We start from the raw sequence: 15,660 nt of genomic DNA on the forward strand, positions 1-15,660 counted from the left end.
TGCTTAGATTGGTGGACGAGCTCACAGCCCACCTGGTGTTAAGTGGTTACTGGAGCCCATAGACATCTACAAAGTAAATGCGCCACGCATCTTGAGATATAAGTTCTAAGGTCTCAGTATAGTTACAGCGACTGCCCCACCCTTCAAACCGAAACGCATAACTGCTTCACGGCAGAAATAGGCGGGGTGGTGGTACCTACCCGTGCGGACTCACAAGAGGTCCTACCACTAGTAATTAAAGCCTAAATTCGAACGATCATTCAATAAGCCGGCAACCCTATCTATCAGATGCGACATCGTGAATTAATTGTATTATTATTGGGAACACGTTACGAATAGTAATAGAGCGTTGTCGGTCCGTCTTTTTGTTCGCGCTTCCTGGAACGGTTTTGTGTATATTCCGTGCGAGTTACCGAAACTTGCGTTCGTAGAAACAGACTGATCGTGAATTCTAGGTGGATCGTTTAGGACCGAGGTTAACCGCTAGACTGGACTAGCTCGTTTCTATTGCCGTGTTGTTTAAAACAAACGAACATACCTTTTTTTTAAGAGATTTTACGACCTGGTAAGTAAGACCTTTAAGTCATGTCTTATTTTTATTTATATTCTTATTAAATGAAATGAAATGAAGATGATTAATTTGAGACATTAATCAACTGGGATGAAATTAAATGGAATGAGTTGAGATGATATGGGATGAAATATAATCTCAGTAAAATGGTGGTCATTTAATGTAATTTTTGCAGAGGACTTTTTGGAGGATCTCGAGAAGTTACGTCGAGCGGTTTTGTTTAATTTTCCCACATTTATGCACTTTCGGTTAATAAACCACCGTTATTACACATTTAAACCTAAAGAAACACTAAATAGACAAAATAAAACAAATCACACAACTTCACTCCTCGCGTTCCCGCCAAAAAGTCCCGCAAACATACCTCGAATTATCTCTTAATTAATTGAATAGGGACACATCCGAAAATATCTATGCATTTTGACGCTTATTCTTTATGGAAGTTTAAAAATGGCGCGTATTTTTTTTTTAAACTATGCTACATGATTAGATTCCGTCATATCTGCTTTTAGACTGTTACGGATTATTTAGAAATCATAGAAATTCGCTTTCTGTTAATATTAATTAGCGTCGTTATATTTTGAAACTAGACATTTCCAATTTATCAGTTGCCATTGAGATGTTTCGCAACGAAAAGTTATTATCGTGTGACTGAATGGCGAACGCAGAATGCTTTTTAATTAAATGCTTAAATTTGAAAAGGAAAGATTTGATAAAAAAGAGCACTTAAAAAAAGCATATTATTTTTATAAATTAAACATAGATCAAGATTAGTTACATTAAAACCGGACGCCATATTAGTTGAATAAAAACGGCCTATGACCAAACTTGGTGATCGGTCCAAAATGTGAGCGGTGTAGGCGAACCATCAGGCTTCCATGACCACGAATTTTCTATATATTTAGAAATATCCTAAACTTTTGGATTTTGGAGCTTTTGGATAGCCCATAGGTTTAAAACATAATATTTTAAAGCAGCCAGAGGAAGAGGTAGATCTAAAAAGAAATTGATGGATTGCGTGAAAGACGTCATGTGTAAGAAGGGAGCGAAGGACATGTGAGCGAAGAAATGCTATATGATAGAGGAGTGTAGAAGGAGAAAACATGATGATGATTTTAAAGCAGCCATCTTGTTTTTTTCTATCAATCAATAGAAGATTCAGTTTGAAAACTATGAAATCACGCTGAAATATCAAATCAAACTATCAATTAATTTCATTTATTTAACCTGTTGATACTGAGTAGGATATTAGAACAAAGCTACAAAATTAATGTATCGTCATAGGTTCTTGACGCGGATGCAAATTTTCAAATTAATCGGCCGACTTGAAGTGAGCGAAAATGACGTTTAAAAATTCCTTTACAAACCAACAAGCCACTAAGAGCGCGTTTATAAAAGGCACGCATTTGGATTTGTTAGAATAATAATAAAAATTAATTACGGTGATTGATTTATTTTTGCGCCTGAGTAAATAGTAACAAGAAAATTATTTTAAATTACAACAAGTTCACGTCAAACTAAAATTCATAACAAACTTCGAAGCGACTAATTTCTCGGCAAAATTCGAATACATGGTCAACCTACAAGATTGAACAGCCTCTGATACGCCATTACGGTTTATCTCGTCTTATAATTACTAATATACGCTACTGTACTTTATGATACGACCTTTTTTTTAGACTTTATGAAATTATTCTTAGAACAAAAATATGTTGGTATACTGTAGATACCGTCTCGGAGAACTTTTGTTTACGTTTGAATTAATTGTGGAAGTGGCTTTTTTTTTTAAATGAATATTTACGTTTTGTAATTGATTATAGATCTGTCTGATTATTGTGCTAGTGTTTTCTTTTACTAAATGTTACTTAAGTTTTTTTTTGGCCTTCGCGTGTCATAAACATAATTACTGGCATAAAACTATTCACTTTACAGTTTTCATGGTCACGGACGACAGTCGACCACGAAAACCGTAGAGTATTCAAAACGTCGGAAATAACATACTTTTTTTTAATATAAATAAATACTTACTAACAATCACGTCACATTAACTGGTCCCGTGATAAGTTCGTAAAGAACTTGTGTTACAGGTACCAGATATAAAGGTAAGATTTTTATTATACATATACATATATTTAATATTTAATATACATCCATAACCCTGGAAAGGACATTTTATATTTATCATACAAATATCTTCCGTTGGCGGGATTCGAACACGCGACCCCTTTGTGTAGTGACCATGTCACTTACCACTACACCAGACGGCCGTTAATTAAAAGAAGTTTTAATTATGTTAGTTCCCTGTTTTATGTTTGTGTTCATTTCCACCTCAATTTTGATTTTCAAAAGAAAATAATTAGTTTCTTTTTTCATGGCCTCGTTTATAAGAAGGTTATGTCGTGGCATTGGAGATCCGCGATGGAACAAGGCTGTTTAAGACTCCAATTATGACAGGGAAAACATTTCTGGAAATCCACTATCAGATTAGTGGATAGATTTGAAAGCAAAATACGATGAAGTTATACGGTGAATTCGCTTACAAATTACTTTCCAATAGTCTGGCTTAGGTAATTAATCGTTTTGGCGCAATTAATTACTCGTGGAAGGCCGTCTTGCAAGCCTGCACGGGTAAGTACCGCCATTTTGATCAATCCTCTAGGAAGCACACATGGTTTTCGATTTAAGGGGTCAGTCATCCATTATACTCACTCAAGTCTCAAGCGTGGTGGTATTCTCATTGTGATATCCCGAGACCCCTAAAAACAGGGGACTGAGAGCTCGTCCACTCATCAATGTAATCCAAAATAAATGATACGCGGTTATACGTCAAACTGAAGTCATACGTCAAACTAAAGTCATACGTCAAACTAAAGTCATACGTCAAACTAAAGTCATACGTCAAACTAAAGTCATACGTCAAACTAAAGTCATACGTCAAACGGAAGTCTGTCATACGTCTATCAGTTCTTTCCAACGGCCTAACTAATTCTTAGTCGATAAAATTAAATCGGCACATGCAAAGCGAACTAGTTTAGGAATGCTGCAATGTAACATGTACATTTAAGGCGAACTGATATTAAATTATATAAACTTACTAAAATTAGTGGTAATCATGTAATTATCTCCGTAAACGGGAAAACGGCTTCCTTCTGTTGAATCTGATTTATTACCTGAACTCTGTACAGAATAAGTGTCCAAGGATTCCGCGAGTCAAACATAAATAAAGGAAATGACACAAAAAATGTATGTTACGTAAAATTCGAATTTTAATATAAGCACATGAATAAGGGTAAATGAATTTTATTACATTTAATTTGAGATCTGTATTTCAGTTGTTTGGCATTTTTTGACCCGCGATACGGACAAATAGAGCTTTAGTTAAACAGAGACTAACAATAATTTTTAATATATTATATGTTTGTTTTGTGCTGTTGGTTTCCCAAATAAATAAATAAATAATGTAATGCATTTTTGTTTACAAGTTTTTGTAGGATATTTTTTAAAAATCACATTATTGAGATGAATTACTTGTCATTAATATTCCTTGTTCCATTAAGAGATTCATAAGCTCTCTTCTTTGTCTTTGAGAAATTTGAATTATTAAGGACATATGTAACCATTTGATAAAGATTTGTGTACATGGTGAAATCAAACAACATTCTCTTTATTTACTACCGGAAAAAATGTTTCGTGTCTATCTATTTCATACCTATTAAGTTGCAGTACTTAACTAGTAATTTATCGAAGGTCTGTTCATTTAATTTTAAAATACATTCATAATGTATGTACATAAATTTGGTTGACGAAACGTGCCTGTGTATCCATACCTTAATTTACGAAACAGAAATTACAATTGTATATCGAAATCCAACTGTCAAAACAACAGTTCAGTTAACCTTAGAGTTAGCTCCAGATTCATACGCACACCACTATACCTTGACCTCGCAAAAATCGTCCCCCAACCTATTATTCAAATCGATACTTTAATCGATTTTCCCGGTGACTCAAACTTCCTATAAAGGTTACGACTATTTAATTAAGAGCTCTCAGTATGTGAACGCCGTTCTAATATATGAGGATGTCGTTGTGGTATCGGATTGCACCTAAAAAGGTGGGTCATTTAGCCGATAAATGGTAGTAGACGCCAAGGTCGATTGAGTTGTAAATAAGCATCGAGTAGCTTCACTTAAGAGTTCGATAATTAAACTAGTGTCCATTAATTATTTTCATAATTAATTTATTTATTATAAAAAAAAAGAACACAATATTCCTAACCTAAAAGTACATGTTATTATCCGCAACATGCTTCGTCAGATTACAGAAATAAAGTTATCAGCAACATGCTTCGTCTCTAACACCGTCTTCTACTTTACTATGATATTAGTTCGTCGTGAAAGTTATTCGTGAACATTCGATAAGTATGTATTTAATTAGAAAAAATGGTACCTACCTTCCTATAAATCGCCTATACGTCAATTGAGGCGCCTAATTCTGTAGTCCACGACTTCTACGAAAAATATACTTTTCTATTTTAGGAGCAAAATGGGAGTTATTTTTCTGGAATTAAAATACTAGATTCTATACTATTCTATACTGGAAGTTTCTGGAGAACCACTAATGTATAATACGAACCAATTGAAAGTGTTTTATCATGATAAATCTCTGAAATGTATCATTTCAACTATACACATGTATTTCTTAATATATCCAACCTCTATTTTGTAAGAAAATACAAGAACTAATCAACAATCTAAGTGATTACCAAGTTATTTAATACAACATTTTAATTACGTATTTGTAAAAGTATCCCGTGAACTCACTGTCGATACAAGCAATTAATCTGGCAACACATATGTTTAGTGTTACCAGCTTAAATTATACAATTTGTGATTTGACCTGTCACGAAAAATCGTTTAAGCAATCTCCGACTTTATTTCGCACTACATAAGGTACACACAGCTCACGTTACTTGTATCTGTAATTGTATTGCGCTATGCTCACTATTTATGGGTAGATATGTTTTTTTTTATTTGTGTTTTATTTCATTAAGAGTGATAGGATCTAGCCACCCACGCCGGTAACGCGTAATGACTCGCCATATCTTACATTCGTGCGCAGTACTGTTATGATGAAAAGCGGTCAATTATTATCTGTGTTGGCTGTTTTTTGACGTACTAATTCATGAATATACTTAAAGACCTTGACTGGCGGTAGGACCACTTGTGAGTCCGCACGGGTGGGTACCACCACCTTGCCTATTTCTGCCGTGAAGCAGTAATGCGTTTCGGTTTGAAGGGTGGGGCAGCCGTTGTAACTATACTTGAGACCTTAGAACTTATATCTCAATGTGGGTGGCGCATTTACGTTGTAGATGTCTATAGGCTCCAGTAACCGCTTAACACCAGGTAGGCTGTGAGCTCGTCCACTCATTTATGGAATTAAAAAAAAGCTCTAGATCTGCAGAGGGGCTTATTTTATTTTTTTACTAGTGGTTCTGAACAAGCTATCAGTTCATACATATTGATTCCTATCTGAAGAGCCGGTGATCTGACGTCCTTGAATTACACTGTATGTCTCAAGGTGGAAAAATTCTGAGAAATGCTGTTTATGAGCTTTTGACTCCCTCACAATTAGCCATAGGATCTAATCGTTAAGGTAAATTTTATAGTTACAATCCCATATATAATTAGTTTTAATTCATTTGTTTCTCGATTCTATTAAAATATTCGTAACACTTCACTCGACGACTGTACAGCGTCACGTTACAATCGTTTCTGTACTCGTCTGTAACTTGTCCTCGACTCCTGTTTCATATCTCGCGGTGAAAGTTACACGGGTTACCGTAATTATAACAATACTTTACCATATATAGGGAGAGCCTAACCAAAAACTTCTATACCCTGTGATGTGAAGCAAGCCACAGTTTGAACGGGAGATTACGAGCTATCACATGTCTCTTAACCATTACTGGCTCAAACAGTTGTCTATGGACTAAATAACTAACTCACTGATGGATCAAAAGCTTCGTTACCAAGCCGTAAAATCTTAAAAATCTAATTTACTAATACAGGCCGTATTGTGAGCTCCCGTGGATAGGTAACATAACCCTGACCTTTTTTATCATTTTATGTTGAGACTTTGACCGAGTGAAAACAAAAAAACCTATTTTCAGTAGTAAAAATTGGATATTTTGTTGATTAATATGCTATGTTGATTGTTGTGTTCAAATTCCAATTTAGCAATTAAGTTATCTGTGGTAGATTAATTAGCTAAGTAGGTGCTTAGTTCACAAACTTTCTAACCGATAATCGTAATAATCATAATTGTGGTAGTCTCAAGGTGTTGACAGTGAGAGGTGGAAATGTGTTAGTAAATCTTAGAGATCTCTCGCGCCATTGAATCTATTGTCCGACTTCTTTCTCCACGGGACACTTTAAGCTTTTGATGCCTTTGCCCATAACCGTTGTAAACAGAAATATATAAAATGTATACGTACTTAAGGTGCAGAAAAATTATAAATCCACAATTAGATTAGCAACACTTCCCTTTAACGTTCAGTTTCAATCCAGACACCATGGATTTGTTAACACGTATCGCTTTTTGCTGTCCAGAAGCACATTTTTCTATTCGCCGCTAATTTCCTAAACAAATTATTTAAGCCAATAGTTTTTTAATTCATCAAGACAGCACAACGAAAATGCCGCCTTAACGTACTTCGGAAACGAATAGGGTTGCCATTATGAGGTGATCTTTCGTGGATACGCAAACTCAATGTTGTTAGTGGACAAGAAAAAGTCGTGTAGAGAAACTCCGTTTATAATTAGGTCGGATAATGTATCTGCTTATGACGAGTATAAAAACGGACAGGCATCGCGGTCTCGTCGTAAGTATTAGAAATTCAAATGGTGTAAAACCGGCATAGAATCCGCTGACTCACTTGAATTTAATTCTCCGGGTAGTGTTTTGTTTGGAGCTCCGTCGTTTCTGTTTGTGCTTTAATATTTATAATCGCTAGTTTAACTGTTTGTCGATGTAAATTTTATGATAATTTTTAATTACGAAATTTTATAATAGTAATATAAAAATTAACCAATAAATCAAACGGTTCTTTTGCATACAAAGAAAAAGACGAAATGGCGTCATCTGATTTCGAGAAGTATTCGAAGTTTAAATTTTAATAATAAAACTCAACGGGTTCGTGCTACTACTTTTTTTTCACTTGTAATAATTACATCTATTACAGCATTTCGATGTGAAAAGAATTTATTTCATCAAATGAACATATAACTTATCTTAAATCCCATATACCATGTTTCGTGAAGTATATTTGTAATAATATCATATTATTAATATGTAGTAACTTTCGAGTCAAATAAACAATCCAGAAAAAAGCCACAACAAAGATAATCAAAACGAATATTCCTAAAAGATCTAATGTATATAATTTAATTCAAAAATACTCACCTAACATCTTACTGAGGTCGGCATTATGCAGATCAGGATTTTCGTCAGCCAGCTTTTTACGCTCCACTTTCGCCCAAACCATGAATGCGTTCATGGGTCTCCTTATCCTGGCTTCCTTTAGCGCTTTCGCCTGTCCCATTTTAGTTGTGAAGGGAGCCCTCGCGTACTGTTGCGTCGAGTAATCTCTGATCGTGTCATAAGGATTTCGATAATCGTATGGCGTCCTGTAATCGATGCCGTAAGGTAATGTAGACCACACCAGTTCAGGACTGGTCTGGTCTTGGACCGAGTCTGCGCTGTTCTCGACGGCTCCTTGGACGTATTGCTCGTAGGTTCGGTGGTATGTCGGCGGCGATTCCGCTACCCCTGTGCCTCCCGAGTCCATCATGCTGGAGAAGAAAAGAAAATAGGTTATTAAAGTGCATATTTTTAGTATATACTAGCCGCACTCGCCCGCTTCGCTGGGCATTTAAAATTAACATTATTATTTATTGTCATTATTATTAGGGAGTCCAACACTGATATAAATGTTAACCTATCCATTAAGTACATATATTTTCTACGTGGATACCAAGTTTCAAGTCAATCGGATGCATGGTCCAGTAGTTATAACGGAACATCCGTAAAAACCACTACAGATTTATATATTAGTATATAGGTAGATATAACGGAACATCCCTAAAAACCACTGTAGATTTATATATTAGTATAGATTAAGTGACCAATCAAATTGAACGATAATTTTAAGACACTTAAATAAAGAGGCCGGAATAAAATATAATAGTATTTTTTTTTTCAATTTTTATATATTTTTGCAATCAAAGCGTATAATAATATTGAGTTGAGTATATATATAACTCATGTCATTATATTATTTTTTGTAGTTGCGAATACATTATAGTTTTCGTAGTCACAGATAATTAAGCTTAGTACAATATACAAATGTCGAAAAATAGATCCTTTAAGTTGTCGAGAATAGCCTCTTCTGAGTCCGCACGGGTAGGTACCACAATTCCGCCTATTTTTGCCGTGAACTCGTAATGCGTTTCTTTTTGAGGGATGGGGCAGCCGTTTTAACGATACTGAGACCTTAAAACTCATATCTCAAGGTGGGTGGCGGCATTTACGTTGTAGATGTCTATGGACTCCAGTAACCACTTAGCACAAGGAGGGCTGTGGGCTTGTCCACCTATCTAGGCAATAAAAAATTCATACTTCTCCGTCCGCGCAATTTTCGTAAAAAGGAGTACAAAGTTTTTGCTTCATTTATTAATATATATAAGTAGATATGAGTTAAAAAGTGTTTAATTCAAAGCCGCCCGCAAAATCAACAACGATATTTTAATATTCGAACAAGACCGTAAAATTAGCGCGTTCCCTCAAATTCGAACCGAGTCCGCGGCCAACGTGATTTCGTAATTTCTAGAAACGTCATACATAAGTACACGGTTCGATGAAACCCGCCACCGGCATCACAAAGTCTTGGAATACGCGAGGAGGTGTCGTTTAACTATCGTTTAGTCGAAGCACTCCTCGGAAGCCGTAAGTTGAACCGTGATAGCTTACCGATCTACACTTGACACTGCCGTTTGACATGACAAGGCTTAGTGTTTAATTTGAAATGAATCGGCTGGCCCTTTATGTCCTTTTGGAAGGCAGTCGCCGGACGACACGCGGCCTGACCTATGACATGAGCGGGTAATTAATAAATGACTTATTTACCTGTTCATTCGTCCCCATTAGGACAGAAGCAAGTAGGCCACAGGAATGAAATTACGCGGTAAATGTTCGCTTTAAAAGTCTGCCTTTTATTTAATGCTAAATAAAGCAATAAGGTAGATATCGGCTCAAGTGTCTCTCACAAAAGTTCTATTGAAACATCATTGGATGTCTAGCTTGCTCGATAGACGTAATGGCCGCTGTGAACGCAAAATTTATTGCATATATAACTAGGTACTGTATTACTAAATAAACCCCATTTAAGTTGCAAAACAACTAGCTAATTAATTTAATTTGTTTTATCCCTTTGATAGTTGTCAGAGTGTTGGAGCAAAGTTATAAAATGATTGTACATACTATCATCAGTCCTTGATACGTGTGCAAATATTCAAGTTAATTGAACCTCTCCAAGTCGATGAAAATGATGTTCAAGGATGCTGTTAGATAAAGGCATATTCGTCAGTGCACATTATAAGTTTTAAATTTTAGACTTTATTAAATTTATTATAAAAAAAAAGAACACAATATTCCTAACCTAAAAGTACATTTTATTATCCGCAACATGCTTCGTCAGATTACAGAAATAAAGTTATCAGCAACATGCTTCGTCAAAAAGTACAATACTTACTTTCAGCTGCAAGCGTCGTCATATGTAACATAAAGGTCCACGCTAACAGCAATGCGCGCGTAGGCATCGGCTAGTCAAACAAGCCACTCTGGATCGCACCCGGCCCGAAAGTACCCATTACGCTAGCAGCATTGCCACGCTGTATGGCAATGGATAATCTCTGAACCAGGTACGACCCAGACCGAGGATCGTGGCCTTGCCCTCTGAGGCGGTGGCCAATTGCGGCAATAAACTTTTTGGCCTCCGAACTCCACACACCCGTCGTTTCCACTGCCACTGGAACAAACAGGTATGTAGATTTCAGAGCATCGTACTTGGCATGCTTCGTTTTAGCCGACGCCTCAGCAGCAAAGCCCGCACATTGTCGGGTCCCAGATAAATGACACGCCGCGTACGTACAGCTACAGGTTGCGTCCCATAACAAGCAGCGTCCCCTCTCCCAAGGAATCAGAGTCAAACCATCCGGCCTCTTACCATCCGACCTGCTGAGGCCTGGTGGTTCCAACACACACGGGATATTTGCGGAGACCAAAGCACGTCGAATAATATCATTAAGTGCATGGTGTCTCGGGAAGCGGCCAGCCGATCTAACACAACTCAGTCCATGCAGCCCGGCGGCATCCACCATACTACCACAGACACATCGATGGGGCTCGCAAATGCTGCAACCGAGTCTCAAAGCTGTGGCCACTCTCAATGAATTATTATCAAGAAGTGTCCCCAGCTGTGGTGAAGGCAATGCTTGCAACCAAGCACCAGATTCCGGACTGGAGACCGCTTTCAGGCGCGCTAATTCAACTCCAGCGGCGTCTCCTAGCAAAGTTGACAAAGTCAGCTTGCACAGCACATCGTCCCAACACCTCTGCGAGCTCCTGTTCACCGGGAGCGCCTCATTCGGACATAAAAGGCCCCAAGCCGCCAAAGCCTCGCTCGCAAACGGAATCGTAGATCCATCACCAGTTTTAAATGAACTGATTGAAAGCTGGCCTGCAGAGCAATAGCCAGAGATTCAATCGCACTGTTACTGTCTGGAGAACACCGTTAAACCCACATGATTTTGTCATTGTTACTGACTGTATAATTTCAGCTTTGCTTTTAAGGTACACCACAGAGTGAAAGCCGTCTCCCAGCTTAAAATACGAGCTCGAAGCTTCAATATGAGCTAGGGATTACCGGTGACCCGGAAGCCATTTTAGTTTTTCCAAGAGCGAGCACGGGCTCAGCTGGAACGGTTACGATTGGGTTGTATAGCTATCCCACTATCTTTAATTGGTACATGGTACATTTTTACTGATGGTAGGACCTCTTGTGAGTCCGCGCGGGTAGGTACCACCGCCCTGCCTATTTCTGCCGTGAAGCACTAATGCGTTTCGGTTTGAAGGGTGGGGCAGCCTTTGTAACTTTACTTGAGACCTTAGAACTTATATCTCAAGGTGTGTGACGCATTTACGTCGTAGATGTCTATGGGCTCCAGTAACCACTTAACACCAGGAGAAATCATTAGACAATCCTAGTTCAAAGGCAAATTGTTGCTTTTGTACACAGACGATTACACTTCCATGATGGTGAATCGCTATTATCGTTCATGGGCGTCAAAGATGCCAAGCCGTATACCCTGAAAATGAGACAATTTTTTAATGGCTCAAATTTGTAATCGATATACTGGAAGCTTCCGAGTATTAAATTAATTCAAAGTTGTGACAGCTCAATTAAGGGATTACTTGGAAAATGATTAATACCGAATCGAGGATGAAAACGCTGCGCCGGCGCCGCAAGCCGACACCGGTGCAGTGAGGGCGCCGCCGCGTGGGAAACACACATCACATTGTTCCAACGATTTCACTTCGCCGCCACATACATATTTATGTCATAAAACATGTGAAATTTAGAAATTATAGATTAAAAATAATTTTTAGTGTTACTCTCTTTTTTTTTGTAACGTTGTAGGTAAGTGGATGAATTAACGAACGACGTGATGTTAAAAGGTAACAAGCATCTACTGATGAGTGCCATCATCCGTCTTAAGACAAAACGGATACGCCACCTTGCAGACTGGAACGCGATAGTGTTTTAAACAAGCATTAATAACAGATTTCAATTTTTATTTCACTACATTACTTATTTCGTTGTGAAGACGCTTTAAAGTTTTTCTTTTTTTTTTTCTTAGGAAAATTTCGAGTCAGTTTTTTAATACACTACATTATTTATTTAATCGTGATGACGTTTTAAAACTTTGTTTTTTCTTAGATTTTTTTTGTATTTGTTTTCAGGATTTGTACGCAGACACAGTCGTATCATCGTTCATCGTTCAATACGAATACACCGGACGTCTTATCCTTTAGGCCGCGATGGCTACTCCTGTACAATTTTTTTTTTTTGTTGGATGACTGACCTGCCCTGAGGCCTATGCAGTATCATCAGGACAGGTGGGCGAGTAAAGGCTCAGCCAAGAGGGGTGGGATTTGATAACAGCTGCCCGAGCGCCTCTGAAGGAAACCTAACAGCTCAAGAGCAACTGCTTGAATGAATCTACTACCGGATCGGAATCGCGACCCGCCGAGAAGATTCGGCGAGAAACTCAGCGAGCTGATTCATGGGTTAGGTTGCACGTCGAACTCTTTGTCGAGTTCGACGAGTACGGTTGCCGGGATCCCTAAGACTGCTCCTAGTGTTAGAGCTGAAGGCGTCTAATGCAAAGGTTATTAGATCTGATGGATCCGTAAGGACGTGTCCTGTACAAAACAAAATCGATAAAACCGTGTTCTCTTTATGAAAAATACCGTGCTTTTTTGCCTTTAAATCTTTTTGCTGTTCACATTGAGCTTCTAGTGTTCGCATTGACCGCAGTTCTGTACGTCAGTCGATTGTTTTAATATTACATCGCAATGTGCGACATTTTCGAGAACGCTCTACCTAACAAAAGCGGTTAGGATCTAAAACTTACTTCAGTTTTTGGTTCGCGCTTGAAACGTGTATGAAAAACGGACTATTTAGAAATAAGTAGGTACTTATTTGAAATGTCTTATCGCTTGTGGTCACTAAACTATATATATACGTTTGAAAGCGTTGAAATATTCACACAATAACACCGTATCTTATAACATCGATTGTGAGTCGAAATTCGTCTTAGCAAACACACGCAACTAAAAGTTTAAGAGTATCCGTAATGTTCAAAGTTCTCCTTAATTTTATTTTTACAATTACTAGAGGTCCCGCAGTAGTCGAAATTCGACTATAAATAATTGGAATTGTAAGTTTGTACACTATTATGATTGTATTTTATACTTTTATAATCACAAATTTCGCCAAGACTACTATATCAAAAAAAATATTAATAAAAACAAACAATATTTAATTTATTCTCAATTTGACCACAGACGTCAAGAACAAAAGTTTGACAATAAATAGTATGCATGCGTGTGTGCGTCAAATACATGGTATGTAGTGTGTGTAATGTTTTCTTTATTGATTTAATGTATCTTTCATGCATTATTTTAAAAAAATATTGGCATTGTGCACTTCTTCTCTATATTCTCTATAAGTGTGGAAAATTTCATACTCCTCCGTCCACGCAATTTTCATAAAAAGGGATACACAGTTTTTGCTTCACGTATTAATATATAGATATTTTCCGAGTAGCCGTAACTTAAGTGTGCTTAAAACGTTCAAATTGTATAATTCTTATATTACACGTCACATAGACGTCATCAGGTTTTTTTCGCATACTGTTATTAGTAATGGTAATAATTTTATATGTGCTTTTTTTTTTTCGAAAAACAAATGACGACTGAACCTATGTTTCTCGGTGAACAAAAGAAAATGACATTCAAAATAAAATTTAGTTTCAATGCTTTTTTTGTTACGGTATATTTTTCAAAATAAAAATTCTCTCGTCAATTGACTATTCAAATATTTTAGAAAGCTCTTTACAAAGCAGTTTACCGCAAAACGATCATAATGTGTACCTTATTAAAATTAACGTTAATTTGAAATTAAAGATTGTCTTTGCATGTTTATCTGTGTTTCCGTCTATCTTTTTGTTGTTAGTCCGTTATAATCCCCCCTCAATTCAGATAATCCCTTGAATGATATGTGGAGAGTTCCACTGAGAGCATTCAGGGCTATTTTATTTTCTAAATGCTTACTGTTAGGCGAAAGATAGACAGTCACCGAGTTCCCCCAAGATCTAGTGGTAGATACATCCAAACATTCTGGATGAAATTACCACTACTATTACTAAATTGCTATTACAATTGCTGACTACTAAGTCGTAGGGTACCACAGTATAATGCTGTAGATAATTAGTAAATACTATCCTTTTCAATTCGAAGCGACAATGGTCGCAATCTGTGTCCATCTTTTTTTTTTTATTGCTTAGATGAGTGGACGAGCTCACAGCCCACGTGGTGTTAAGTGGTTACTGGAGCCCATAGACATCTACCCTTGAGATATAAGTTCTAAGATCTCAGTATAGTTACAACGGCTGCCCTAACCCTTCAAACCGACACGGCATTACTGCTTCACGGCAGAAATAGGCAGGGCGGTGGTACCTACCCGCGCGGACTCGCAAGAGGTCCTACCACCAGTAAACTGGCATAAGCTAAAAAATTGGTTATCCAATTTGTTTTTCCTAATTTGCATTTTCATTTTCCACTAGTGGGAAGCGTACCGTCAAGCGTAAAAAGAAATAAAAAAAAAACCCCATCAAATCAACTAAAATTAAATTCCATTTAAAATTCATTCAACTCGACAAAGATCTTGTCATGGTATTTACTATTCAGTTTGATGGAATTGAAACATTAAACATCTAAATACGAATAAAGAATTATATTCGAATTATACGAATTAAATATTATTTAAATAGCTGTAAAATATAATAATTATCATATTTTAATCACGTCTTCCTATTATTATGATTTCTTTTCTATATTTTTTTTGGGCTGATGGAAATATCAGCCCTTCCGCCCATGCGTAAAACCACACCTTGGCATTAATGGAACTCTTTATGAAAAACCATATTTGCTTATAGTTTATAAAACAAGCAGCTTAGCTAACATTTAATATTACGTTTTATCAAGTTTTTTTTTAAATCCCATTTTATTACCAAGTTACCGTTTATTACGCCATAAAAATGACCTTTGATTATAAAGGTTTTTAATCGTGCAACGAGAATACTTCACTTATGAATGGTATCATGGCCGGTCATGAACATCAGCAGTGCCGGGGCAAAAGCTGAGAACTCAACAAAGACATCGATTTTATTTTTTATTTTTTATTG

The 15,660-nt window shown here is 36.9% G+C and overlaps 1 protein-coding gene across 2 annotated transcripts in view; it reads right to left on the reverse strand.

Annotated features, from left to right (window-relative positions):
• Window positions 1–15,660, reverse strand: part of LOC101745799 (putative transcription factor SOX-15) — a 157,046-nt gene that overhangs the window by 109,322 nt on the left and 32,064 nt on the right. For both annotated transcript variants that reach the window (XM_038017912.2, XM_038017913.2), the window contains exon 3: window positions 8,036–8,424. In XM_038017912.2, the coding sequence (XP_037873840.1) occupies window positions 8,036–8,424 (389 nt within the window). The remainder of the gene's footprint in view (window positions 1–8,035; window positions 8,425–15,660) is intronic.

The sequence above is a fragment of the Bombyx mori genome, chromosome 20 (genome assembly GCF_030269925.1).
Source record: "Bombyx mori chromosome 20, ASM3026992v2".
Lineage (NCBI taxonomy): Eukaryota > Metazoa > Arthropoda > Insecta > Lepidoptera > Bombycidae > Bombyx > Bombyx mori.